We start from the raw sequence: 24,571 nt of genomic DNA on the forward strand, positions 1-24,571 counted from the left end.
TTTGGGTGTATACCTGGTAGTAGGATTGCTGGGTCATGTGGTGACTGTATTTAACTTTTTGAGGAACTGCCAAATTAACTGTAGGCAGTGTAAGAACATGTTTAATACACTTGTTTCAAGCACACATTAAAGATTTTAGTTAGGAGTTCTCATTGTGGCTCAGTGGTTAACGAATCTGACTAGGAACCATGAGGTTGCGGGTTCGATCCCTGGCCTCACTCACTGGGTTAAGGATCTGGCCTGGGAACCTCCATATGCCATGGGTGCAGCCCTAAAAAGACAAAAAAAAAAAAAAAAAAGAAGATTTTTAGTTAATTGGAGTTCCCTGGTGGCCTAGTGGTTAAGGATCCAGCATTCTCACTGCTATGGCTTGGGTTCAAACCCTGGCCCAGGAACCTCCACATGCCACAGATGCGGCCAAAAAAAGAACGAAAAGGAAAAAAAAAGATTTTAAATAATCTAAGGAAGAAACCTTTCGTTGACTCTGGTTTTTCCATGTCTATCTCCTAATAGCCTCCTTTTAGATTGGTTCTGGGAAAGGAAGTGAATAAGCAACTATAAAGGGTGAGGGTTAGGGTTTTTGTTTTAAGAAGGAAGGAAGGGTATATTTTATTTTATTTTTTATTTTTATTTTTTGTCCTTTTGCCTTTTATTGGGCCATACCCGCAGCATTTGGAGGTTCCCAGGCTAGGGGTCTAATTGGAGCTGTAGCCACCAGCCTACGCTAGAACCACAGCAACACAGGATCCAAGCTGCTTTTGCGGTCCACACCACAGCTCACGGCAACACCGTATCCTTAACCCACTGAGAAAGGCCAGGGATTGAACCGGCAACCTCATGGTTCCTAGTTGGATTCGTTAACCACTGAGCCACGACGGGAACTGTGGAAGGGTATATTTTAAAACATTGACATTCGTTTATTTTCTTTTATTTTGTCTTTTTAGGGCCACACCTGCAGCAAGTGGAGGTTCCCAGGCTAGGGGTCGAATCAGAGCCGTAGCCACTGGCCTGTGCCACAGCCACGGCAACGCCAGATCCTAAACGCACTGAGCGAGGCCAGGGATCGAGCCTGCATCCTCATGGATATTAGTCGGGTTTGTTATCACTGAGCCACAATGGGAACTCCATCACTTTGCTCTCCCCTCAAGATACCTTGTTCTGTGGCTCCACTATACCTTACACTGTTCCACACTCAGCAGTGTGTCTTCGCATGTGCTCTATGGACATGAATCAGAACCTCTGGTGGTGAGACAGCTGAATGTTTAACATGTGTCCCAGTCATTCCTGTCATATTACACCTGCTTCCACAGTAGTAGAACTTGGCTCATGCAGTTCCTTCAGCCAGGATGGCCTACTTCCCCTCATCTTCTCTCTCCTACTCCCCAAATTTTTGTTTGCTTGTCAAACTCCCATTAACCCTTGAAGACCCTGCTCAAAGTCACTTCTTTAGCCTCTTTTTGACCATTTTTTTTGTGTGTGCATATTGCTTTCTCATTTAGGATGCTTTCAACCTCATATCACAGAAACCTGAACTCTTGACTGATTTCACAGCAAAGACCAGACGTAGGACAGGCAACAGGATTGGTTGATAAAGGATTTACAGTATCATTAAAGACTTAAATTCTGGAGTTCCCTGGTGGCATGGCAGGTTAAAGATCTGGCATTGTCACTGCTATGTCTCTGGTTTGATCCCTGGCCTGGGAACTTCTGCACACTGTAGGCACGACCGAAAAAAAAAAGACTTAGATTCTTCTCTTTCTCCTACTTTGCTCTCCATAGTAAAGCTTCATGTTTAGGCTAAGGAAGTTTCCAGGATCAGTCAATCATGGCAGTGCTCAGCAGAGGGGCTTTTATTAGGAAAAGACCTAATAAAAGACCACATCTCATAGACCAGAATTTGGTACCATGTCCATTCCTAAGCTAGTGACCGGCAGAGGGATGAGAATTCCTGTGGTTGGTTTAGACTAGTCCCCTGGGTGGAGAGGATGCTGGGAGTGAACCCCAGTGATCACATGCTCCCTAATCCAAAGCCTGTCCATTATTCTCCCTCTGCCGGCTACCACCTGTCCTTGCCCTCAGGACCTTACATTCTAGTGGCAGGTATCAGACCCTGCAGAGGTTAACATGGGGACATGAAATAGAGACAGACACAAAGGTAGGTAGTTGGTGGCAGGGATCCTTTTCTAGATAGAAGAGTCAGAAAAGGAGTCTCGGAGTTCCTGCTGTGGTGAAGTGGGTTAATGATCCGGCTTGTCTCTGGAGGTGCTGGGGTTTTTTCGTTTTTTGTTTTTGTCTTTTTAGGGCCACACCTGAAGCACATGGAGGTTCCCAGGCTAGGGGTCGAATTGCAGCTGTAGCCATCGGCCTACGCCACAGCTACAGCAGCATGGGATCCAAGCCATGTCTGACCTGCACCACAGCTCACAGCAATGCCAGATCCTTAACCCACTGAGCAAGGCCAGGGATCGAACCCGAGTCCTCATGGATACTAGTCAGGTCCGTTAACCACTGAACCACGACGGGAACTCCTGGAGGTGCTGGTTTGATCCTGGTGCAGTGGGTTAAGGATCTGGCATTGGTGCAGCTGTGGCGTAGGCGTAGGTCGAAGCTCTGGCTGAGATTCGATCTGGGAACTTCCATATGCCACAGGGGCGGCTGAAAACAAAAAAAATTTTTTAAAGAAAAAAAAGTAAAGGAGTCTCTTAAAGAGGTGATGTTAAAGCTGAGATCTGAGTACTGATGAGGAGGAGCCAGTCATGTCCTCAGTGCTGAAGAGTCAGAGAGTGACAAGGCCCTAAGGTGGGAATGCATTCTTTGCTGTGTTACTGCCTGTGTCTTTGGTGAGATAAAACTTCCATTGGCTACAGGTACCTTTCTATCTCATTCACCTTAGTTTTCCCAGATTCTGTCTTGCACAGTGGAGAGGTGGAAAGAATGCGTGAGACATAGTAGGTGCTCAGTAAATGTTTGTGGGATGAATAAGTGGGTCTCCCACAACAGAATGGATTGTTCCTATAGTATTTATACTTCACCATTATTTGGATGCGTTCACATTGCGAGGCTTATGTATATATCTGCCCCTCTCTGCCAAGGGCTTTTTGAGAACAGGGGGCTATGCTTAACTCATCTTTGTTTTCCCATTGTTGACACAATATCTAATCTCATTGTAAGCCCTCCAGTGAATGGAGAGTTGAACACTCAGCCTAAACATTAAAATGAACTTTCTATGAAAATACACTTGAGTATGTTTTTTAATGTCTTTCGACCTAGGAATCTGCAGCAATCTTAAAGTTCCTAGGTAGGAATTCTTAGGGAAAATCTCTTTTGATTAGAAACTTAAGCTCTTAGTTTGTCAACCTGTGTTGTTTCGTTTGTTGTTGGGTTTTTTGGCATATGGAGTTCCCCAGCCAGGGAACTCCCCAAATTACATCTTTATAAATATGCTTTATAACACAAACTGTGTATCTGTTGGAATTGCATATGTGATCCTAACCCAGTTATGTTTATGAAATATATATATCTTGTCCATAGTAGACATCATTATTATTTTGGTACCTATTAATAATACCAAAAACAATAATTCTAAATGAAATAATATTTTTTGCTTAATAAAAATATCAAATACAGGAGTCCCTGTTGTGGCGCAGTGGTTAACGAATCCGACTAAGAACCATGAGGTTGCGGGTTTGATCCCTGACCTTCCTCAGTGGGTTAACGATCCGGCATTGCCGTGAGCTGTGGTGTAGGTTGCAGATGCGGCTTGGATCCCGCGTTGCTGTGGCTCTGGTGTAGGCCGGTGGCTACAGCTCCGATTCGACCCCTAGCCTGGGAACCTCCATATGCCTCGGGAGTGGCCCAAGAAATGACCAAAAAAAAAAAAAATAATAATAAAATACATTAGCTATTTGCTCGTATCAAAAAGAGGTGTAGCAAGGGATTCCCCTTGGTGGCTCAGTGGATTGAGGATCCAGCATTGTCACTGCTGCAGCTTGGGTCACTGCTGTGGCACAGATTCGATCTCTGATCTTTGGCCCCAGAATTTTTGTATGCTGCCAGTGCAGCTCAAAAAAAGGTGTGGTAGTTATTACTGTGTCCCAACCCTTTAATGAAAGAAGCCAGTCATTTTAGAAGGCCTTTCACCACCTATGCTAGCTGATTTATATAAATGTTGTTCTTTATAAAATAAAAAGAAATAACTGCTCATTAATGAAGTAAGACTAAGTCAACAAAGCAGCTATGGCATGTATTTCTCCATACATTCGCTGTAACAGCGCAGAAGAGAGTTCCGTGTTAGGGATTTACGAACATTGCTTATGCATTTTAGTGAGATACCTGTGTGATTATGAGCTCACAGAACCCAGATACTTCATTATCTGTAAACAAAAGTGGGATCTTAGTTGAAGGTAAACAGTCCAAGCTTCAAATCCTGTCAAACTAGCTATGTGACCTTGGGTGTGAGCCTAGGTTTACCTACCTTGTGGTGACGCTAGTAATTCCTGCTTCCTATGTTCATTTTGACCATGAAAGGAAATAACGCATATAGCATTTCTGTGTGCACAGAGAACATGGAAAAGAGTCCATAGTTTGGTGTTATGCCTTTTTTCACTTACTCTGTCATGAATGTTGTCCTTATTGATGGATCTGGAGCCGCATCTTTTTTGTTAAAGACCGCACCTGCAGCAAGCATATGCAAGTTCCCAGGCTAGGGGTCGAATCAGAGCTACAGCTGCCAGCCACAGGCAAGCAATGCAGGATCCGAGCCTCGTCTGCCACCTATACCACAGCTCATGGCAACACCAGATCCTTAACTCACTGAGTGATGCCAGGGATCAAACCCACATCCTCATGGATACTAGTCAGGTTCTTAACCTACTGAGCAACAGGAACTCCCGAAGTCACATCATTTTAATGGCTCTCTACTGCTAATTTCTAGCTTGTCTTTAATGTAATTCACCCTTGAGCAGCCTCTGGCAGAGTTATTCCCCAGCATAACATTTCTGTAGTTGTGGGCAACTTCCTGTTGGCTGGGCTCCTTACTACCCTGGTGCCTTTGCTCCTACAGGTGTGAATGGTTTGAGGATGCTGGGGATTCTCCATGATGCGGTTGTGTTCCTGATTGAGCAGCTGTCTGGTGCCAAGCACTGTAGGAATTACAAATTCCGTTTCCACAAGCCAGAGGAGGCCAATGAACCCCCCCTGAACCCTCATGGCTCAGCCAGGGCTGAGGTCCACCTGAGGCAAGTTCTGTTCTTTTCCACAAGCGGTTTGAGGGTCTTGACTTTGTTATATGATTATTTTCCCACTTAACCTTTGGGGAGTTAATGCTCTTCTTCTCTGATTCTGTTAAAGCATGTCTCTAAGTATATTTTCACCTTTTGGTTACAGGAAGTCAGCATTTGACATGTTTAACTTCCTGGCTTCTAAACATCGGCAGCCTCCTGAATACAACCCCAATGATGAGGAGGAGGAAGAGGTACAGCTGAAGTCAGCTCGGTAGGTCTGGAGTGCAGGGAGGTCATAAGAAGTGCTCTTTGCTTCTTTCCTTCTGTTCCAGTATTGCTTGGATCAGAATTTCCCAGATAACAATTAAGAAGACTAAAGTATAGGAGTTCCTGTTGTGGCTCAGCAGAAGCAAACATGTCTAGTATCCATGAGGACGCAGGTTCCACCCCTGGCCCTGCTTAGTGGGCTAAAGATCTGGCGTTGCTGTGAGCTGTTGTGTAGGTGGCAGACGCAGCTCAGATCCCACGTGGCTGTGGCTGTGGCTGTGGCTGGCAGCTGCAGCTCCAATTCGACCCCTAGCCTGGGAACTTCCATATGCTATGGGTGAGGCCCTAAAAAGCCAAAAAAAAAAAAAAGGCAAGTATAGTTTGTGTTGAAAGAGCAGAAGCTGGCTGGCAAAGAGAGAGATGTATGTTACAGAGGAGAAATTTGGATTACTAGAAAATGTACATTTTCTCTTCTTTACCATGTAGTATAGGATGCTCTGTCAGCTTTGGATGTACCATCAGTCTTCATATCTAACAGACTATTATAGGCCTAATTTTATAAGGCACTTCTTATGCTTCGCATTGAACACAGAGAATAGTGTAGTCATATGCTCTAGAAGCCTTCAATCTGAGACTCAAAACTGATGATTTCCTGAAGAGAATTCATTAATAACGAGCCTTCTCTCTTTAGGAGGGCAACTAGTATGGATCTGCCAATGCCCATGCGTTTCCGGCACTTAAAAAAGACTTCTAAGGAGGCAGTTGGTGTCTACAGGTATGGCTAAAATTGTAGAAAGAATTATAGAAAACTAATGAAGTTTTCCAAAATCAAAGTGGACCAAATGCTGGAGAGACCTCCCTCATTCAGTAAGTGAGGTGTTTATCAATACTGCTAACTGAACCTGACGTCTTGGGATTCTGCAGCTCCTTGTGTTGAACAAGGAATTTAATAAAGTAAGCATTAATACATTGCTGCTTCTAGTGGGCTGTGGAATGGAGAAATCCTTAATCCTTGGCCATTTGTTAGAACAGTTCATATACTCAAATCAGGTGGGTCCATATTTTTTTTCCCCCCAGTGTCTGTCCCTTCTGAGGAACTAACAGAGCAGGAGATAGTATTCATTTATTTGTGTATTCACACAGTTGACCTTTTTTGCAAAGGCTGCGGTTGATGTCTTTTCCATCTTTATGTCCTAGGTCTCCCATCCACGGCCGGGGTCTTTTTTGTAAAAGAAACATTGACGCGGGTGAGATGGTGATTGAGTACGCCGGCAATGTCATCCGTTCCATCCAAACCGACAAGCGAGAGAAGTATTATGACAGCAAGGTGAGGCTCACACAGTCACTCTCGCAGTTCTTTTGTTTGGATCAAGGCCATCAACTACAAATATGATCCCTGGATCCCAGAAGAAATAGTGTATTTTATTGATTCAGAGACACTTTTTTTTTTTTTAAAAAACACTTTAATGTCTCTGAAATTTGTGGTGGGGCCCAGTCCACTCTGAGCAAGAGCACACTCTTCGAAGGTTTGAGTGGCTCCAGGCTCAAAGGCACACAGTGACACAGTTTTAGGTTTCTCTTGCCTGTGGAGGGAGACATTAAGAAACCACTAGTCCAGGACTTCCCTTCATTGCACAGAGGAAACGAATCCTACCAGGAACCATGAGGTTGCGGGTTCGATCCCTGGCCTTACTCAGTGGGTTAAGGATCCAGTGTTGCCATGAGCTGTGGTGTAGGTTGCGGATGCGGCTTGGATCCGGTGTTGCTGTGGCTGTGGTGTAGACCAGCAGCTGCAGCTCCCATTAGACCCCTAGCCTGGGAACCTCCATATGCCGTGGGTGCAGCCCTAAAAAGCAAAATTAAAATAAAAAATAAACAAGATAATAATAATAATAAAAGAAACCACTAGTCCAGAAGTTCCCACTGTGGTGCAGCAGAAACAAACCCCACTAGTACCCACAAGCGGGTCTGATCCCTGGCTTCACTCAGTGGGTTAAGGATCTGGCATTGCTGTGAGCTGTGGTGTAGGTCGCAGACGCACCTCGGATCCCACTTTGCTGTGCTTGTGGCGTAGGCTGGCAGCTGCAGCTCCTATTAGACCCCTGGTCTGGAACCTCCATATGCTGCAGGAGTGACCCGGAAAAAGAACAAAAAAAGAAACCTCTAGTCCAGTGCCTATAGTCTAGAAATTTGTCCTGGAAGCATTCTGAAAGATGGAAGAAATCTGGAAATTTTACCAGAAGCAACTTTGTTCATCAGCTACGGTCACATCAGAGAAAGGTTGGAAAATGTTCTCAAACCTAAGCTGTAATAAATAACAGATTCTTCTCCTTGCTCTTTCCTGTGCAGGGCATCGGTTGCTACATGTTCCGAATCGATGACTCTGAGGTCGTGGATGCCACCATGCACGGAAATGCCGCCCGCTTCATCAATCACTCCTGTGAGCCTAACTGTTACTCCCGAGTCATCAATATCGACGGGCAGAAGCACATTGTCATCTTTGCCATGCGCAAGATCTACCGAGGGGAGGAACTCACTTACGACTATAAGTTCCCCATTGAGGATGCCAGCAACAAGTTACCCTGCAACTGTGGTGCCAAGAAATGCCGGAAGTTCCTAAACTAAAGCTGCTCTTCTCCCCAGTGTTGGAGTATCAGGACCGAGGGCCTCCACAGCAATGCCAAGGGCCTTTGCCAGCAGCCAAGAGTTCCAGGATTGCGTGGGCACAGTTGAGGGGCCTCCGTGACGGCTGGGCTCCCTTAGGTCCCATATTCACATTATACATGTGATCATAGTCCTGGAGAGAGAGGAGGTCTCGAAGAAAAGACCCGCCATCGGTTTTCTACCGGGGCCCCTCTGATCATATGCTGTTAAAAAGTGGGAAACGGGGTCCCTGGCAGACCTGCCTGGAAGGAGCCTATAGAGGGTTAGTTATGCTGGGAGAGAACCTCCTCAGAGAGAAGCTGCCATCCTGCTTGGCCCTTTCCTGAGCACCGTAAGCCAGGGCTCAGGCAGAGCCCGGGGGTCGGGTTGCTTGGATACCTGACAGCTTGCCAGCCGGCCCAAGTCTGTAGCCGTGGGTTGAACAGAGATGGTCTGGTGGTTTTCTCTACCATCCTCCCACTTGAGAGTTCCTTTCTGGTTGGGAGACAGGATTCTGAGCACGTTTGGTGTCAAAGGCTGTCTTGGGGTTGTGCCAATTAATTACCAAACGTTGAGCCCGTGGGCTGTAAGTGGGAGCGTTACCCCATGAGCCTTACCCTGGTCGGTCACCTTCCTAGACCATAGGAGCGGCTTCCCTCTCATTCCTTCTCTTCAATCTGCTTTCCTGCCCCCCTTCAACCCAGTCTGCACCCCACTGCTTTCCTGTTCTCTCTGGGTGGTAGGGAGAGTGACTCCCTGCTTGAGGACACTCTCTCTCAGGCACAGCATTTGCCTGTAGAACGTTCCCTGAGCCTGTGAGCACTCCCAGCGGGGAAGTGGACAGGAGCCATTGGCCATAACCAGACAGAATTCGGAGACGTTTTCATAAAGCTCCACCGAGGGTTTTAAAGAAAATATGTAGCATGATTTTTTAGAAGCGGAAGATAATTTAAATAGGATTTGAATCATGCAACAACCAGAGTATCACAACCAGGAAGACTCCTGGGCCCCATTCCTAGGACATGGTAACTTTATTTTCTCCTTGTTAAGACATAGGAAAACTTAATTTCTAAACGGTCAGTGTCCAGTTGAAGGCAGAACACTAATCAGACTTCAAGGCCCAAAACTTGGGGACTAGACCAACTTGTATTGAGGGAACTCTGCCACCCGCGAATCTATGGATAAATTAAATGACACTACTACCCTGATTACTCCCTAGGATGTGGTCAAAACAGCATCAAATGTTTCTTCTCTTCCTTTCCCCAAGACAACGTCCTGAACCTGTTAAATTAAGTCATTGGATTTTACTCTGTTCTGTTTACAGTTTACTATTTAAGGTTTTATAAATGTAAATATATTTTGTATATTTTTCTATGAGAAGCACTTCATAGGGAGAAGCACTTATGACAAGGCTATTTTTTAAACTGCGGTATTATCCTAATTTAAAAGAAGATCGGTTTTTAATAATTTTTTATTTTCATAGGATGAAGTTAGAGAAAATATTCAGCTGTACACACAAAGTCTGGTTTTTCCTGCCCAACTTCCCCCTGGAAGGTGTGCTTTTTGTTGTTTAATGTGTAGCTTGTTTGTGCCCTGTTGACATAAACGTTTCCTGGGTTTGCTCTTTGACAATAAATGGAAAAGGAAGGTCCCCCAGCTCCATCGGGCCACTCCCCTCCTCCGTATTGAAGCTCCTGAAAAGGCTGCGGTAGGATCTCGACACAGCAGTTCCTCCTCCTCTTTCCCGCACTGTCGCTCCTTGCCGGCACCAGCTCGGAGCGCTAAGAGGTGGGAGCCCACACGTCCCTCGTCTTCCCTCCTGCAGAGCTAGCAACCAAGCTCAATGGCAACCTGACATTTCCCATCACCATCTGCCTCATAGGTCTCCTCGTTCCCTCTCCCTCTGCCCACCAAGTCCTCATACCTGCAAAGACCCCCTGGGTCCCCCTTGTGCCCTCTTTTGGGGCAGCCTGTTGAAACTGAAGCACAGTCTGACCACTCACGATAAAGCAGATTCTCCTCTGCCTCTGTCAGCCACGAGGTTTCAGAGCAGCGTAGTCCAGGGGCGCCTTTTCTCGCCACGAGAAGCCCATTCCTACGGGAGGAAGTCTAGCGAAGCAATATGACTCAGCCCAGCGCTCTCTGCCCGGGACTCATGGCTCTGCTGTGCCTTCCATCCTGGGCTCCCTGTTCTTCCGTGACCTTAAGAACTTTGGTGGCTCTGCTGGAACATTGTCACTGTTTTCACTGTCATGCAGGGAGCCCAGCACTGTGGCCAGGATGGCAGAGACTCCCTGTCATCGTGGAGGAGTGCCAGCAGGGGACTGGGGAAACGCACTCCACCCAGACCTCACCTCCCTTCCTCCTTTTGCCCGCGAACAAGATACAGTGGCCCGAGGGGTTCCACTAGTGTCTGGTTTCCTTTATTATTGCACTGTGTGAGGTTTTTTTGTAAATCCTTTTATTCTTTTTTTTTTTTTTTTTTTTTAAAGAAAAAACCTTAAGCTACATTTGTTACTGAAATGATTAATGCACTGATGGGTCATGAATTCACCTTGAGAAAGACCCAAAGGCCAGTCCGGGGTGGGGGAAACTCAGCTAAATAGACCTAGTTACTGCCCTGCTAGGCCATGCTGTACTGTGAGCCCCCTCCTCATCTCTTTCTACCAATCCCAAACCCTGAGGCCAGGGGAGGAACCCACGGCTTTCCTCCTCCTGCCAGCTGCAGATGGTTTGCCTTGCCTTTCCACTCCCACCATCAACCACAGAGACAAGTGATTCCTCTTAGAGCTCAGCCTTGAGTCCATTGCCAAAATTCAGCGTACCTGCCAGCAACTTGGGGAATAAGCTAAGGTTTCCCTACAAGAGGGAAAGAAGGCAAAAACCGGCATAGCTATCTCCAAAACACCTCTGCGTTTGTTTCGAAAGTGACCAAGGGAAACTCCGCACAAAAGTGCAGACTGAGGAACTGTGGTGGGTCGTTCCCAAGAATCCCCCAAGGGGCATCCCAAATCCCTAAGGAGGAACAGCTGCAAACCTGGTCAGTTCTCAGTGAGAGAGCCAGCTCACTTACAGCTTTGCTGCTAGAACCTGTTGTGGCTGCATTTCCTGGTGGCCAGTGACAACTGTGTAACCAGAATAGCTGCATGGCGCTGACCCTTTGGCCGGAACATGGTCCTTTGGCTCCCTCTGCTACCGTCCACCACCTTCAGCCCAGCCCCTCCTGTTTTTAGACCAATAACAAGAATCAAGGGGGAAGTCCTGGCAGCTCTATGTAAGTTTTCAACCAGATTCCTTTGCCAGGATCCATCCCGCTTGCCTCTGTCAACTCCCCGGCCAGTGCAGTGAGCACCATGCAGCTCCCTTGATTTAAAAAAAAAAAAAAAAAAAAAAAAAAAAATACAACAACATAAAAACTCTTAATGAATGTATCTTTCTAAAGGACTGACGTTCAATCAAGTATCTGAAAATACTAAAGGTCAAAACCTTGTCAGATGTTAAGTTTGATTTGGAATTTTTTTAAAAAATAGAAATCAAGTTGTGGGGTTTTTTGGTGTTTTTTTTTTTTCTTTTTTTTTTTTTCTTTTTTTTTTAAAGGAAAAGCGGGTCATAGCAAAGGGCTGGGTGTAATTTTATGTTTCATTTCCTTCATTTTAAAGCAATACAAGGTTATTGAGCAGATGGTTTTGTGCCGAATCATGAATACCAGTCAAGTCTCACACTCTGAAAACTTGCAACTTTTTTGTTTTGGTTTTCAAATAAATATAAATATGATATATATAGGAACTAATATAGTAATGCACCATGTAACAAAGCCTAGTTCAGTCCATGGCTTTTAATTCTCTTAACACTATAGATAAGGATTGTGTTACAGTTGCTAGTAGTGGCAGGAAAACGTCAGTCTGGCGCTCCTCTGAGCCCCCAAAGTGGGGGGGGCAACCCAAACCTTAAGGGGATGGCAGAACAGTCCATTCCCAGGATCAGAGAGAAATGCAGAAACGGTGTCACCTGGATTTTTTCTGCCTGTGAATGTTGCCAGTCAGTACCTGTACTCCTTGTTTATTTTTGGTTATGAATGTTGGGGTAACCACCTGCATTTAGGGGAAAATTGTGTTCTGTGCTTTCCTGGTATCTTGTTCCGAGGTACTCTAGTTCTGTCTTTCAACCAAGAAAATAGACTTGTGGTGTTTCTTTTATTGAACTTTTAACAGTCTCTTTAGTAAATACAGGTAGTTGAATAATTGTTTCAAAAGCTCAACAGATGACAAGCTTCTTTTCTAGAAATAAGACATTTCTTGACAACTTTATCATGTATAACAGATCTTTTGGGTTTTTTTTTTTTTTTTTTTTTTTTTCCCTTGTGTTCTTCCAAGCTTCTGGTTAGAGAAAAAGAGAAAAAAAAAAAAAAAAAAAAAAAAAAAGGAAAAAAATGTGTCTAAAGTCCATCAGTGTTAACTCCCTGTGACAGGGATGAAGGAAAATACTTTAATAGTTCAAAAAATAATAATGCTGAAAGCTCTCTACGAAAGACTGAATGTAAAAGTAAAAAGTGTACATAGTTGTAAAAAAAAAAAGGAGTTTTTAAACATGTTTATTTTCTATGCACTTTTTTTTATTTAAGTGATAGTTTAATTAATAAACATGTCAAGTTTATTGCTGCACATGGTTGAACTTTCTTTTGGCTTGGCTGGGGTGGAGAAATGGGAGGGTCATGGCTGTGACCTGATGACAAAGTCCCTTCCACAGTCCTTTCTCTTAAGGTGGAATCATGCAATCCTTCCCCACCGCCTGCCTCCAGACGCCCCTCTCCTAGGTGTATTTTCTTCCCTTACTCATCAGTGATGCATATTCAGGACCTAGTTAACTCTGGATATGAGCAAGGGGCCAAGAGGACAAAGGAGGCGTTCCCTTACTTCATATACCCCCGTCTTCATCCTTGGGCAGTCACGCGTTGGCTTATAACAGTTTTCTCCCAATCCATGAATATAATAAAATGAAGGCATTTCAGGGAGAACCTGGACAGCACCCTCTCTCTGCTCTGTTCCACCTTGAAGCTGAAATTGGATTTATTTACTCTGTTTTATCCCTAGGACTGGGGTGGGGGCAGGGAAGCAGTTGAGAAATATTTGTAAATACTCTACCAAGCCAGGTCACTAGCCCCAGGCTAAAAGGGGTTGAGTTTACACCCCAGCCAGTTTACGCTCCTCCTCAAGGGGGATGGTCCTCAAACAGACCTCCTCCCTCCAGATCAGCTGATAAGAAGCTGGGCCCTCACCCCTTCCACCCTCTCATTGTGAGCCACCTTTGCAGATTTGGGAGTTGCGCACCATGGGGACTCCGAATGACCAGGCGGTGTTGCAGGCCATCTTCAACCCGGACTCCCCATTTGGAGACATCATTGGATTGGACCCAGGACAGGAAGCACAGAAGGAAGTAGATGAAGGTGAGTATTTAGCCTGGGAGGATAACTCTGCACACAGGCTGGCCTGCTTCACTGAAGTGACAGAGAAAGGCGGTCTTACAAGACCCCTTGTTCCGTGCCCCTCTGATGATAATTGTGATTGGAATCGGAGGTTGGCCGAGACTCAGTGCACCGGTGGGGGCTTGGCCAGAGTCACCGTCCCAAGAGGAAGAAGCCAGGGTTTTCCCTCAACCCCACACCTCTGAACTTAGCACTCAGTTCACCCCCATGATCCAAGCTTAACTGTGCCAGCGTGGTAGGGGGGGGGGCGGGCGAATGTGAAGCTCCCACGTCCTTGTCATAGAGAGTACATCACCCTAAAACAGCACAGGAGGCAGACACAGGGCAGGGGCGGCTCAGCTAAATGCCTCCAAACTAAGCAAGCATTCAGTGTCACACACTCTTACACGCCAAGCTAATCCTGCCAGAGTGCGCTCACAGGCTTTTCTGCCAGTCCCTTAGGGGAACTGCTGTCCTCATCAGGAGCGTTTGAGGCCCTTTGTTTCTAAAGAACTGAAACCTAGGCCTTTCTGACTTCAGGCTGAAAAGCTAAGGGAAACACGGGAAGTGGATCGTGGTTTTTGTGATCCGGGTATGTCAGGTGGCCTTCCTGTTGGAAGCAGTGGAGCAAGTGCAAAATGGGGACAGACCAAGGAGCCAGAAAGACCTGGGTTAAAATCCAAGCTGTGCAACTTGCTGGCTGTGTAACCTTGAGCTACAGGATAAGGAGTTTGGGTTTCATTCTCTTGGCAACGGGGAGACAACCAAGGCCCCTCTCCCAGGACCCTTGGGAATTAAGCAGTGCTAACTCTTAGCCTTGGTGACCTCAGTTTGCCCTGCCCTGAACACTGCTTCTGACTCCTGCTGTGACTTCCAGCCCAGCCCAGTCAGCCCTGGCTTGCATCCCAGGTTTCCAAAGCCTGAGCTGGCTTTTGCTTCTTGCTCCCAACTGCACACCCGTCCCCTCCTGGTTCCCTCCCTGGTACAGATGGAGTTTTCCCTCGAGCACAGCTGGAGCAGTCCAAGGCCCTGGAGCTGCAGGGGGTGATAGCAGCAGAAGCTGGTGACCTCAGTACAGCCCTGGAGAGGTTTGGTCAAGCCATCAACCTACTGCCTGAGAGGGCTTCAGCCTACAACAACCGAGCCCAGGCCCGGCGACTCCAGGGAGATGTGGCAGGTGAGGAGAGTCCCTGAGGCCTGTGAAGAAGGGACCCTGGAGGGCACAGGCCAGAGATGTCATGGCCGTGGGGCTTGGACACAGGGCATGGGAAGTCACTAGGCCCTTCTGGAACATACATTCCTACCTTTAGGAGATATACCACAGGCCCTGCTAAGCTCTTAGGGATTTTGTGAACTATTGAGAGACTGCATTCCATTTATTTATTTAAGAAACATTTAATGAGAGCCTAGTATTGCAGCTGTGGGCTAGGTGCTGAGGAATATGCTGCTTATAGCAATAACCATGTGCCAGGCACTAAGCACTTTACCAGTGAGGTATAGTCATTCACAACAACCCCAAAAGGTATGTGCTTTTGTTACCTCCTTTTTTTTTTTTTATGTTGTTGTTGTTGCTGCTGTTTCTTGGGCCACTCCCGCGGCATATGGAGGTTCCCAGGCTAGGGGTCGAATCGGAGCTGTAGCCACCGGCCTATGCCAGAGCCACAGCAACGCGGGATCCGAGCAGCATCTGCAACCGACACCACAGCTCACGGCAACGCCAGATCGTCAACCCACTGAGCAAGGGCAGGGACCGAACCCGCAACCTCATGGTTCCTAGTCGGATTCGTTAACCACTGCACCACGACGGGAACTCCTTTTTTTTTTTTTTTTTTTGGTCTTTTTAGGGCAGTCATCACGGCATAAGGAAGTTTCCAGGCTAGCGGTTGAATCAGAGCTGCAGCTGCTGGCCTACACCATAGCCACAGCAATGCCAGTTTCAAGCCAAGTCTGTGACCTACACCACAGCTCACAGCAGCACTGGATCCTTAACCCACTGAGGCAGGCCAGGGATTGAACCTGCATCCTCATGGATACTAGTCAGATTCATTTCCACTGAGCCACGACGGAAACTCCTACTACCTCCATTTTACAGATGAAGACACTGAAGCGTGGAGGTTAAGTAGCTTTCTACCCACACAGCTGAGAAGTGGCAGCGCTGGGATATGGACCAGGTGACAGGGCTCCAGACGTGTGCTCTTAATCCCCATGAGATACTGCTTCTCAAAGAGCTCCCGGCCTAGAGGGTAGGACAGACGCATAAATATAATAGCAGCATAACAAGCTGAGAGGGTTCGGCATGGGATCTGTTCCTGAGGGGTGAGTTTGGAAGGATGAGGAGGAGTCAGCTGGATGGAGGGCAGGGAATGGAAGCAGGCACAGCCTGCAAAGTCCAGAAGGCATGGACAGGTACAGGGAGCTTCAGACCTCCAGTCTGGCTGGAAAAGGAGGCAGTGGAAGGATGGAGCCCCTCCAGAGCCTGGAGACCTAAACAAGGGCCGGAGAGTTAAGAACTGAGACCATCCGGCCAAGATTGGACTTTGTCTTGAAACCACGGGGAATCACTAAAGGGCTTCCCCTGTAGAGTGACTGGATCCAACTTACTACACTCAGGTTGCTCTGGTTGAAGGAGGGACAGTGGGACAGACAGAGAGGGCCATGGTAGGGACCAGAGAGAAGGCTGATGCAACAGTGTAAACCACAGAAGCCTAGGAGGGAACTAGTAGACCATTAGGTGGTATTCCTTGGGCCAGGAATTCCAGGCTGGGGAGTTTGGACTCCATTCTGGACACATGGGGGAAGCCCAGAGGGCCCTTTCCCCAGGCCTGTCTACCACCTGGCTTTGGCAGAGCAGGGCCATAAAGGCCACTGGGGACAACCTGCGGACTAAAACCCTGGAGAGCATCAGAGGCGATTCTGCCTGGAGGAAGCTTTCAATTCCTCCTGACCAGCTCCTCTGAGGAAAGCCAAGGAATGCTGTGATTAGTTTTTCAATCCACCAAGTGGGGTGGAGAGCAGAGTCCCTGCTGGGTTCCAGGAACCAAAACTCACAAGAGACAGCACAAGGAAGATCAGCCTTGCTGTAGGATGCTGCTGGCACTCCCCAAGTGTCCTGCCCTGACAGGCTCTTTAGACTAGAGAACGTGAGTGAACTGAAGCAGAGACCTGCAGAAATGCTCCCAGTGGCCCCTACAGTGGATACAGCTGGCTGCCTGAGGTTACTGTTCAGAGCTGTGATGCCTCAGCCAAATATTGGATGATTAAAAAAAAAAAAAAAAAATACAGCAGGCCAGCTCCCAAGACCGCCTTCCAGGAAAATCAGATACAAAATAATGAAGATCACGGAAACAAAGAATGAGGAGAAGGAGTTCCCATTGTGGCGCAGCAGCAACAAATCCGAATAGTATCCAGGAGGATGTGGGTTCAATCCCTGGCCTCGCTCAGTGGGTTAAGGACCTGGCCTTGCAGTGAGCTGTGGTGTAGGTCAGACGCAGCTCAGCTCCTGCATTGCTGTGGCCTAGGCCTGCAGCTGCAGCTCCAATTAGACCCCTAGTCTGAGAACCTCCATATACCGCAGGTGCACTGCCCTAAAAAGCAAAAAAAAAAAAAAAAAAGACTGAGGAGAGGCACTCAGTAGAGAACAGTTGGGAGAAGCAGGTTTAAGACATGCAATGTAAAGAGACGTCTTCAAACGTTGGAGAAATGGGCTTTATATATAAGAAAGTTAATTCCAGTGTTTTTGAACTCTGGGGTTCAGAGTCAGTCACCTGGTACAAGGTAGATGTTAATAACACATCTATGGAATAAACTGCCTGTTATGTTCCTGGGCAGTAGGCCAGATTCTCTCTCTCTCTCTTTTTTTTTTTTTTTTTTTTTTGTCTTTTCTAGAGCTGCACCCGCGGCATATGGAGGTTCTCAGGTTATGGGTCCAATCAGAGCTGTAGCCACCAGTCTATGTCAGAGCCACAGCAACGCAGGATCCGAGCCACGTCTGCGACCTACACCACAGCTCACGGCATCGCCGGATCCTTAACCCACTGAGTGAGGCCAGGGATTGAACCCTCAACCTCAGGGTTCCTAGTCGGATTCGTTAACCACTGAGCCTCAACGAGAACTCCTAGGCCAGATTCTTAACATATGACCATCCGAAATCCTCCCAGCAACCTCTTGCTTTGATGTATCAGATGGTGGAAAATAAGCACCATCTCTCAAGAGATCTGGACTTTAGTCCCAGCTCTGCCACTAATTGGCTGTGAAACCCAGGCCAAATCTTGCCAACTTTTCCAGTATTCATCTGCATAACGGGAATAACAATACTGAGGGTCAAGTGCAGGCGGGATGTAAATGGCCAGGCCCCAGAGCCTCCACTCTAGGTCAGAGGGAGTGCTGGCCGTGGCCCTGACCCCTGCCTACCCGTCTGTCCCGCAGGAGCCCTGGAAGACCTGGAGCGCGCGCTGGCGCTGAGCGGCGGCCGGGGCCGCGCCGCCCGCCAGGGGTTCGTGCAGCGCGGGCTCGTGGCGCGGCTGCAGGGCCGGGACGACGACGCCCGCGAGGACTTTGAGCGAGCGGCGCGGCTGGGCAGCGAGTTCGCCCGGCGCCAGCTGGTGCTGCTCAACCCGTACGCGGCTCTGTGCAACCGCATGCTAGCAGACATGATGGGGCAGCTGCGCGGGGAGCTCAACGGGCGCTGAGCCGCTGGCGGGCGGGGGAGGGTGGGAGGGGCACCTGCAACCAATAAAGCTGCCGGCTTCCCCAACCCCGCCAGTGTCTCCGTCCGCCCACCGCCTCTGCAGGGAACGCACTCAGGAATTTTCTGCGCGCGCCCACGACGCGCGGGGGGGTGGTCCCAGAGCTCCCGCCGGGGGAGGGGGACGTCGGGCGGAGGTTGGGCATCGATTGGCCCCGCCTGGCGCAGCCTCGGCCCCTGCGGCGGACTGCGGTGTACATCAGACCTGAGCAGTCGCTCTGGCTGCGCTCGAGGAGGGAACCAGGTGAGCCGCCCAGAAAGGCGGGGCGCGGGCGGGGATGCTTTGCGACTCCCCCGCCTCTCGGATCCCCTCCTCTGCGGCCCAAATCCGGAGGATGGGGAAAGGGGGAAAAGAGGGTGTAGATGGGAGAGGGGATTGGGCAGGAAAGAGCCAGAGTCGGGAGAAGGACGGGATACGTGTACGCTAGTGTGTGCGCGTGTGTGTGTGTGTGCGCGCGCGCATATGTGTGTGAGCTCCTTGTGCAGGCTGCACCATTGTTAGTTGTTTCTGTGTACCTGCGAGCGCGTGCTTGTTTGTCCCTTGGAGTAAGTGGTTAGTTCTGCGCCCGCAGGGTGAACAGGTACGTGCCAGCTGGGTTTGGATCTTTGGGCTTGGCCATTTCCTTCCTTGCCGTCAACCGCTGTGGGTCGGTCTACTTGTGTGTTAGCGTGCATGGTTTATTTTTGTTTCTGGGGAGTAATTTCATGGAGGAGTTACTAAGCTTGCCTGCTCTCACCTGGCTACTAACATCGAGGCCCGCCCCCTTCTCTCGGCAGCCTGGGGCCCACACAGGGGCCACCATGGCGCTGCTTCCCGGGCCAGCAACCCTCCCGCACACACTGCTGCTCCTGCCAGCCCTTCTGAGCCCAGGTACACCCCTTTCATCCTTTGGCCGTGCATTTTTGGGGTCAAGTCTCCCTCTCTCCCCACCTTGCCTGCACCTTCGGTTTGGGTACCCACTGCAGGCCCCAGGCACCAGAGCTGGGTTCCCCAAGGTCCAGCCAGTCCTGGTGAGAGAACCCAGGTGTTCTGTCTCTTGGCTTGCTGTCCCTCTGTAACTGGACCTCCCTCATCCTGGTTTCAGAACAGTACCAACCTTCCACCAGCCCTCCCTAGGACCCCCTGTGTTCCAGGTTGGGGGGAGTTGGCGCCACAAATTGATGGTCAGACCTGGGCTGAGCGGGCACTTCGAGAGAATGAACGCCATGCCTTCACCTGCCGGGTGGCAGGGGGGCCTGGCACCCCCCGATTGGCCTGGTACCTGGATGGACAGCTACAGGAGGCCAGCTCCTCGAGACTACTGAGCGTGGGTGGGAAGGCCTTCTCCGGAGGCACCAGCACTTTCACTGTCACTGCCCAGAGGGCTCAGCATGAGCTCAACTGCTCCCTGCAGGACCCAAGCAGTGGCCGGTCAGCCAACGCTTCCGTCATCCTCAATGTACAATGTGAGTGCCTCTGAGTGGACAGAGAGAGATGTTCTCTGCTTAGGGAGTCCCAGCAGCCGCCAGGCAGGTTGGTCCAATAGGATATTTATTTATTTATTAGCCACACCCGCAGCATGTGGAAGTTACCGAAAGTTCCAGATGCACCACAGCAGTGACCCGAGCTACTGCCGTGACAACGCCAGGTCCTCAACCCGCTGAGCCACAGAGGAACTCCCCAAAGGACATTTAACAAACACTTAAGTACTTTGCAAACGTTAACTCACTTTGTCCTCACTATAATCCTACAAGATAATGACTGTTGCTGTCTCCATTTTACAAGTGAAAAAACCTGAGACACAGAGATGTTAACCAATGTGCCCAAAGGTCCTGCCGCTGGGGAGCAGCAGCGCCAGGATTCAAATTGGACATTTTGGTTCTGGTATTTATACTCTTCATCTTTGTTTATACAAAACGCTGCCTCTCTGGCAGACCCAGCCATCCTGTTTCCCGGTCTGCTCTAAGGAGAGGTCCGGGCCCCTAGGTCCCTTCTGAGTTGGGGAAGAAAGGGCAAGGAGTGGGAGGGGCTGTGGTAGGTACATACTGGTCTCTGCTTTGCACCAGTTAAGCCGGAGATTGCCCAGGTTGGGGCCAAGTACCAAGAAGCTCAGGGCCCAGGCCTCCTGGTCGTACTTTTTGCCCTGGTGCGTGCCAACCCGCCTGCCAATGTGACCTGGATCGACCAGGATGGGCCGGTGACTGTCAACGCCTCTGACTTCCTGGTGCTGGATGCCCAGAACTACCCCTGGCTCACCAACCACACTGTGCAGCTGCAGCTCCGAAGCCTGCCACACAACCTCTCGGTGGTAGCCACCAATGATGTGGGTGTCACCAGTGCCTCGCTTCCAGCCCCGGGTGAGCACTGCCAGCAATAAGCCCAGCAAAGCCTCGGGTGGGTGTGGGATCACAGTACAGAAATGAAAAGACTTGTTGCCCTTGGGTGGGTCTTGTGAAAGCTGTCCCTGGCCATCTTGGGCAAGCATGGAGTAGTGACCTGTAGCATCTCAGAGTTGGGGGCCTTGCCCACTTGGAACCTAACCAGAGGATGACCTGCAGGGCTCCTGGCCACCCGGGTGGAAGTGCCACTGCTGGGCATCGTTGTGGCTGGAGGACTTGCCCTGGGCACACTGGTGGGGTTCAGCACCTTGGTGGCCTGCCTGGTCTGCAGGAAAGAGAAGAAGACCAAAGGTAGGGCCAAAGCGAAGCAGGGGCAGAGGGGGCCTGGGGGAGCAGAGGCGAGGTTGGGGGGTGGGGTGGGGGGAGTGGCCAGGGCCCAGCAGCAAGTGGAGCTGGGGAGAATGTCTCTTCAGCGGTAGGCCAGGTCTTCCTGGGTACGGCCACGGTTTAGACCACGTGCAGCCCAGGTAGCAGGGCAGGGCACTGGGAACCCAGTCTGGGCAAATCTGGCAACTCGTGGCCTGAGGGGGCAGGGCCCAGAGCAGGTGAGCACACTGAGACAGTGGCGTGGTTTCTTTGTCCTCAGGCCCGTCCCGGCGCCCATCTCTGATCTCTAGGTAATTTCCTGGGCCTGGGTGGATGGGCCAAATGGAGATGCAGCATGGGGGCAGCTGGGAACCTGTGCTTTCTGGTAGTTCTGGAATGGGCTCCAAAGCTGGAATCTGTGCCCTCTGGTGCCAGGGCACACCCAAGCCTTTGTCTGCCCTGTAGCGACTCCAACAACCTGAAACTCAACAACGTGCGTCTGCCCCGGGAGAACATGTCCCTCCCGTCCAACCTGCAGCTCAACGACCTCACTCCGGATTCCAGAGGTATCACCAGGGCCCTCTGTTTGCCCCTGTTTTATCTTAGGAGCTGCTTCTGAGCAAAAGAGAGACCTTGGGCCTTAGGTGGGGCTAGGCCCCACGGGTGTGTGCCTGATCCCGGGCGCCACCCACTTTGCCATCCCTACAGGGAAGCCAGTGGACCAGCAGACTGCACAGAACAACAGCCGGCCAGAACTGCTGGACCCAGAGCCTGGAGGTCTGCTTACCAGCCGAGGTACGAGAAACGGGCCTACTGCCCTCCTCCTCTGCTTCTCAGCCCTTTCGCTTGTGCCAGAGGCCTCTGAGTCCCCGAGAAAAGAGAGCTATCACACAGCTTCTAAGGAACGAGGGTTACTGAGTCTCCTGGCATCTCCGACCCCGCAGGTTTCATCCGTCTCCCGATGCTGGGCTACATTTATCGGGTGTCCAGTGTGAGCAGTGATGAGATCTGGCTCTGAGCTGAGGCTGAGACCAGCTCCTCCTTGGCCCCTGGGCACCCTCCCCATCCTCCTCCAAGGCATCCTCTGCCTGGCCACATTGCCGACGGAAAGAGGCCATGCCACTGCCACTTTTGCTTGCCCTCTGGAGCACAGGTATCCTTGGCGAGGCTCTTAGCTGGACCTAAGCCCTTGCCCCAGCTCCCGTTGGGGGCCTGCATGATTGCCTGTGCCCAGGCGGACTGAGTGCTTAGTCCAGGTGTGCCTGAGGTCATTCAGCATCTAGGTGTGGCCTGGCTCTGCTGGCTTGGGTCTGCTGTGCCCCACACCTCAGCACTTTGTACAGCAGGCATGGAGCACGCCTGGTTGGGAGGACCCTGCACGTCTTGGATTTCCTTTCCATGCTATGCAGCTTTGTTCCCTCAGGGAGAATGTAAGACCCTGCTAGCTGTAGAGAACCAGTCCCCAGCTGGGGGCACTGGCCAAGCACACAGCAGTCCCTTCTGCGGCATACCTCGCTGCCCCCTCGACCCCCGCCTCTTCTTGGGTATCGAGTTATGCCTTGGACCCGCTCCACTTCTCCACTGGGGCACTAGACTCCCCACTGACCTGACGCCAGGGGTGCCAGCGCCTGGTGTTAGCACAAGTCAGGAGAAGAGTGGGAGGTGAGAAGTCTGGTGCATCCAGGACCATGTGTAGCTATGCATTGTTTTCTTAGTGTTAGCACTTTAAGCACAACTCCTGAGGAGGGGGTGAGCAAGGGCTCCAGGGCCCCATCCGTGACTTTCCCAAGTCTGGCCTTTTCATGATTCACTGTGAGTGCCCTGAGCCCCCGGGGTTGATGGTTTCCCACTCACGATGTCTCTCCCACCGCTTGGGATCCCAGCCCTGAGCAGCCCTGGACTGGCCCCTCGGCAGGAAGCTTCCTATCCCACCCTCAGTTCTTTAGGGGATGGTCATAGTGGCTCATAACTGGACAGTGCCAGAAACCTTAGGGGACATGGAAAAAGGAGGGAGACCACGTATCCCAAAACAAGCTAAGAACACTTTTGAAAAGCAACAAGGAAAAGAGTGCAAACCAGTAGAGTGCAAAATATATTTTTCCCTTGTTGATACCTTGTTTTGTGATTTTTCTCATTTTACTGCCTAGGACAGTGCCGAGCACACAATAGATTCAATAAACTTGACTGAGTGAATGTTGTATGTCTATTTCATTCCTTCAAATATGATTTTTTGAAGTATAGTTGACTTACAAGGTTGTCCTAATTTATTCCTACCCCACTCCCCTTTCGCCTTTGGTAACGATAATTTTTGTGCGTGTGTGTTTTTAGGGCCACACCTGCGGCATATGGAAGTTCTCAGGCTAGGGGTTGAATCAGAGCTGTAGTTGCCAGCCACAGCCACAACCACAGCAACACCGGATCCGAGCTATGTCTTCGACCTATACCACAGCCCAAGGCAATGCCAGATCCTTAACCCACTGAGTGAGGCCAGGGATCAAACCCAAGTCCTCATGGATACTAGTCAGTTTTGTTACTGCTGAGCCACAACAGGAACTCATAAGTTTGTTTTCCATGTCTGTGAGTCTCAGTTCATCTGTGTCATTTTTTTAGATTCCACATATAAATGATATTTGTTTTTATCTGATTTATTTCTCTTAGCTTGATAATCACTAGGCCTATCCATGTTGCTGCAAATCACATATTTTATTCTTTTCTATGGCTGAGTAATATTCCACTGTATTTATATACCACTTCAGTATCCATTCCTCTGCTGATGGACACTTAGGCTCTTTCCAAATCTTGGATATTCTAAATAGTGCTGCTGTGAACATTGGGGTGCATGTGTCTTTTTGAATTAGAGTTTTCATTTCTTCAGATATATGCCCAGGAGTGGGACTGCTGGATCATATGGTAACTGTTTTTAGGTTTCACTTTGTTTTGTTTGGCCACACCTGTGATATGCGTTAATTCCTGGGCCAGGGATCAAACCCAAGCCACAGCAGCAACCTGAGCCACACAGTGACAGTGCTAAGTCCCCAACCACTAAGCCACTAGGGAACTCCTCTACTTTTAGTTTTTTAAGGAATCTCCATACTGTTCGCACAGTGGCTGCACCAATTTATATTCCCACTAACAATGTAGGAGGGTTGCCTTTTCTCCACACCATCCTTAGTATTTATAATTTGTAGACTTTTGATGATGGCTATTCTGACCAGTGTGAGGTGATAACTTCATTGTAGTTTTGATTTGCATTCTTCTAATAACTATTGATGTTAATTAAGCATCTTTTCACGTGCTTGTTGGCCATCTGCATGTCTTTGGAGAAATGTCTACTTAGGTTTCTGCCCATTTTTTGATTGGATTTTTTTTTTTTATATTGAGCTGTATGACTTGTTTGTATATTTTAGAAATTAAACCCTTGTTGGTCACATCATTTGCAAATATTTTATTTTAGTCTGTAGGTTTTTTTATTTTGTTGATAGTCTCCTTTGCTGTGCAAAAACTTTTGACTAGGTTCTATTTGTTTATTCAAGTATGGGTTTTTTTTAA

The 24,571-nt window shown here is 49.1% G+C and overlaps 4 protein-coding genes across 21 annotated transcripts in view; all 4 read left to right on the forward strand.

Moving 5' to 3' along the window:
• The window catches only part of KMT2A (lysine methyltransferase 2A), an 85,185-nt gene extending 72,392 nt beyond the window's left edge, over window positions 1–12,793 (forward strand). For all 3 annotated transcript variants that reach the window (XM_084976247.1, XM_084976248.1, XM_084976249.1), the window contains 5 exons: window positions 5,063–5,241; window positions 5,390–5,493; window positions 6,181–6,264; window positions 6,687–6,816; window positions 7,839–12,793. In XM_084976247.1, coding sequence (XP_084832373.1) covers window positions 5,063–5,241; window positions 5,390–5,493; window positions 6,181–6,264; window positions 6,687–6,816; window positions 7,839–8,114 — 773 coding nt within the window. In that variant the 3' untranslated portion in view covers window positions 8,115–12,793. The remainder of the gene's footprint in view (window positions 1–5,062; window positions 5,242–5,389; window positions 5,494–6,180; window positions 6,265–6,686; window positions 6,817–7,838) is intronic.
• Window positions 1–24,571, forward strand: part of IL10RA (interleukin 10 receptor subunit alpha) — a 926,736-nt gene that overhangs the window by 507,343 nt on the left and 394,822 nt on the right. The window lies entirely within an intron of this gene.
• Window positions 13,418–18,346, forward strand: TTC36 (tetratricopeptide repeat domain 36). Its single transcript, XM_084976328.1, has 3 exons — window positions 13,418–13,575; window positions 14,582–14,770; window positions 18,019–18,346. The coding sequence occupies exons 1-3, from the start codon at window positions 13,461–13,463 to the stop codon at window positions 18,279–18,281; spliced, it is 567 nt and encodes a 188-aa protein (XP_084832454.1). The 5' UTR covers window positions 13,418–13,460; the 3' UTR covers window positions 18,282–18,346.
• On the forward strand, window positions 18,539–23,215 carry TMEM25 (transmembrane protein 25). 16 transcript variants are annotated; one of them, XM_084976317.1, is made up of 9 exons: window positions 18,539–18,918; window positions 19,115–19,208; window positions 19,472–19,783; window positions 20,384–20,674; window positions 20,876–21,007; window positions 21,303–21,333; window positions 21,458–21,588; window positions 21,731–21,817; window positions 21,967–23,215. In XM_084976317.1, exons 2-9 carry the CDS (start codon window positions 19,139–19,141, stop codon window positions 22,038–22,040), a joined length of 1,128 nt encoding a protein of 375 aa, XP_084832443.1. In that variant the 5' UTR covers window positions 18,539–18,918; window positions 19,115–19,138; the 3' UTR covers window positions 22,041–23,215. The 16 variants fall into 16 exon arrangements, 11 of the variants coding, with proteins under 11 accessions (XP_084832443.1, XP_084832444.1, XP_013844976.1 ...); XM_084976318.1 differs by having other exon boundaries at window positions 21,488–21,588; XM_013989522.3 differs by having other exon boundaries at window positions 18,539–18,581.

Source organism: Sus scrofa, chromosome 9, assembly GCF_054392235.1.
Source record: "Sus scrofa isolate SSC_HxYL_T2T_F1_AM1 chromosome 9, Sscrofa_HxYL_maternal_Yorkshire_Landrace_v2.0, whole genome shotgun sequence".
Classification (NCBI taxonomy): Eukaryota; Metazoa; Chordata; class Mammalia; order Artiodactyla; family Suidae; genus Sus; species Sus scrofa.

Excerpts from the sequence above, each read along its gene's own strand:
- TMEM25 (XM_013989518.3), top strand. The coding sequence starts at position 19,043 with ATGGAGGAGTTACTAAGCTTGCCTGCTCTCACCTGGCTACTAACATCG. Across the intron at positions 19,209-19,471 it reads GCCAGCCCTTCTGAGCCCAG|GTTGGGGGGAGTTGGCGCCA; the intron begins GTACACCCCTTT and ends CCTGTGTTCCAG. Across the intron at positions 21,818-21,966 it reads AGGTCTGCTTACCAGCCGAG|GTTTCATCCGTCTCCCGATG; the intron begins GTACGAGAAACG and ends CCGACCCCGCAG.
- TTC36 (XM_084976328.1), top strand. The coding sequence starts at position 13,461 with ATGGGGACTCCGAATGACCAGGCGGTGTTGCAGGCCATCTTCAACCCG. Across the intron at positions 13,576-14,581 it reads ACAGAAGGAAGTAGATGAAG|ATGGAGTTTTCCCTCGAGCA; the intron begins GTGAGTATTTAG and ends TCCCTGGTACAG. Across the intron at positions 14,771-18,018 it reads ACTCCAGGGAGATGTGGCAG|GAGCCCTGGAAGACCTGGAG; the intron begins GTGAGGAGAGTC and ends TCTGTCCCGCAG.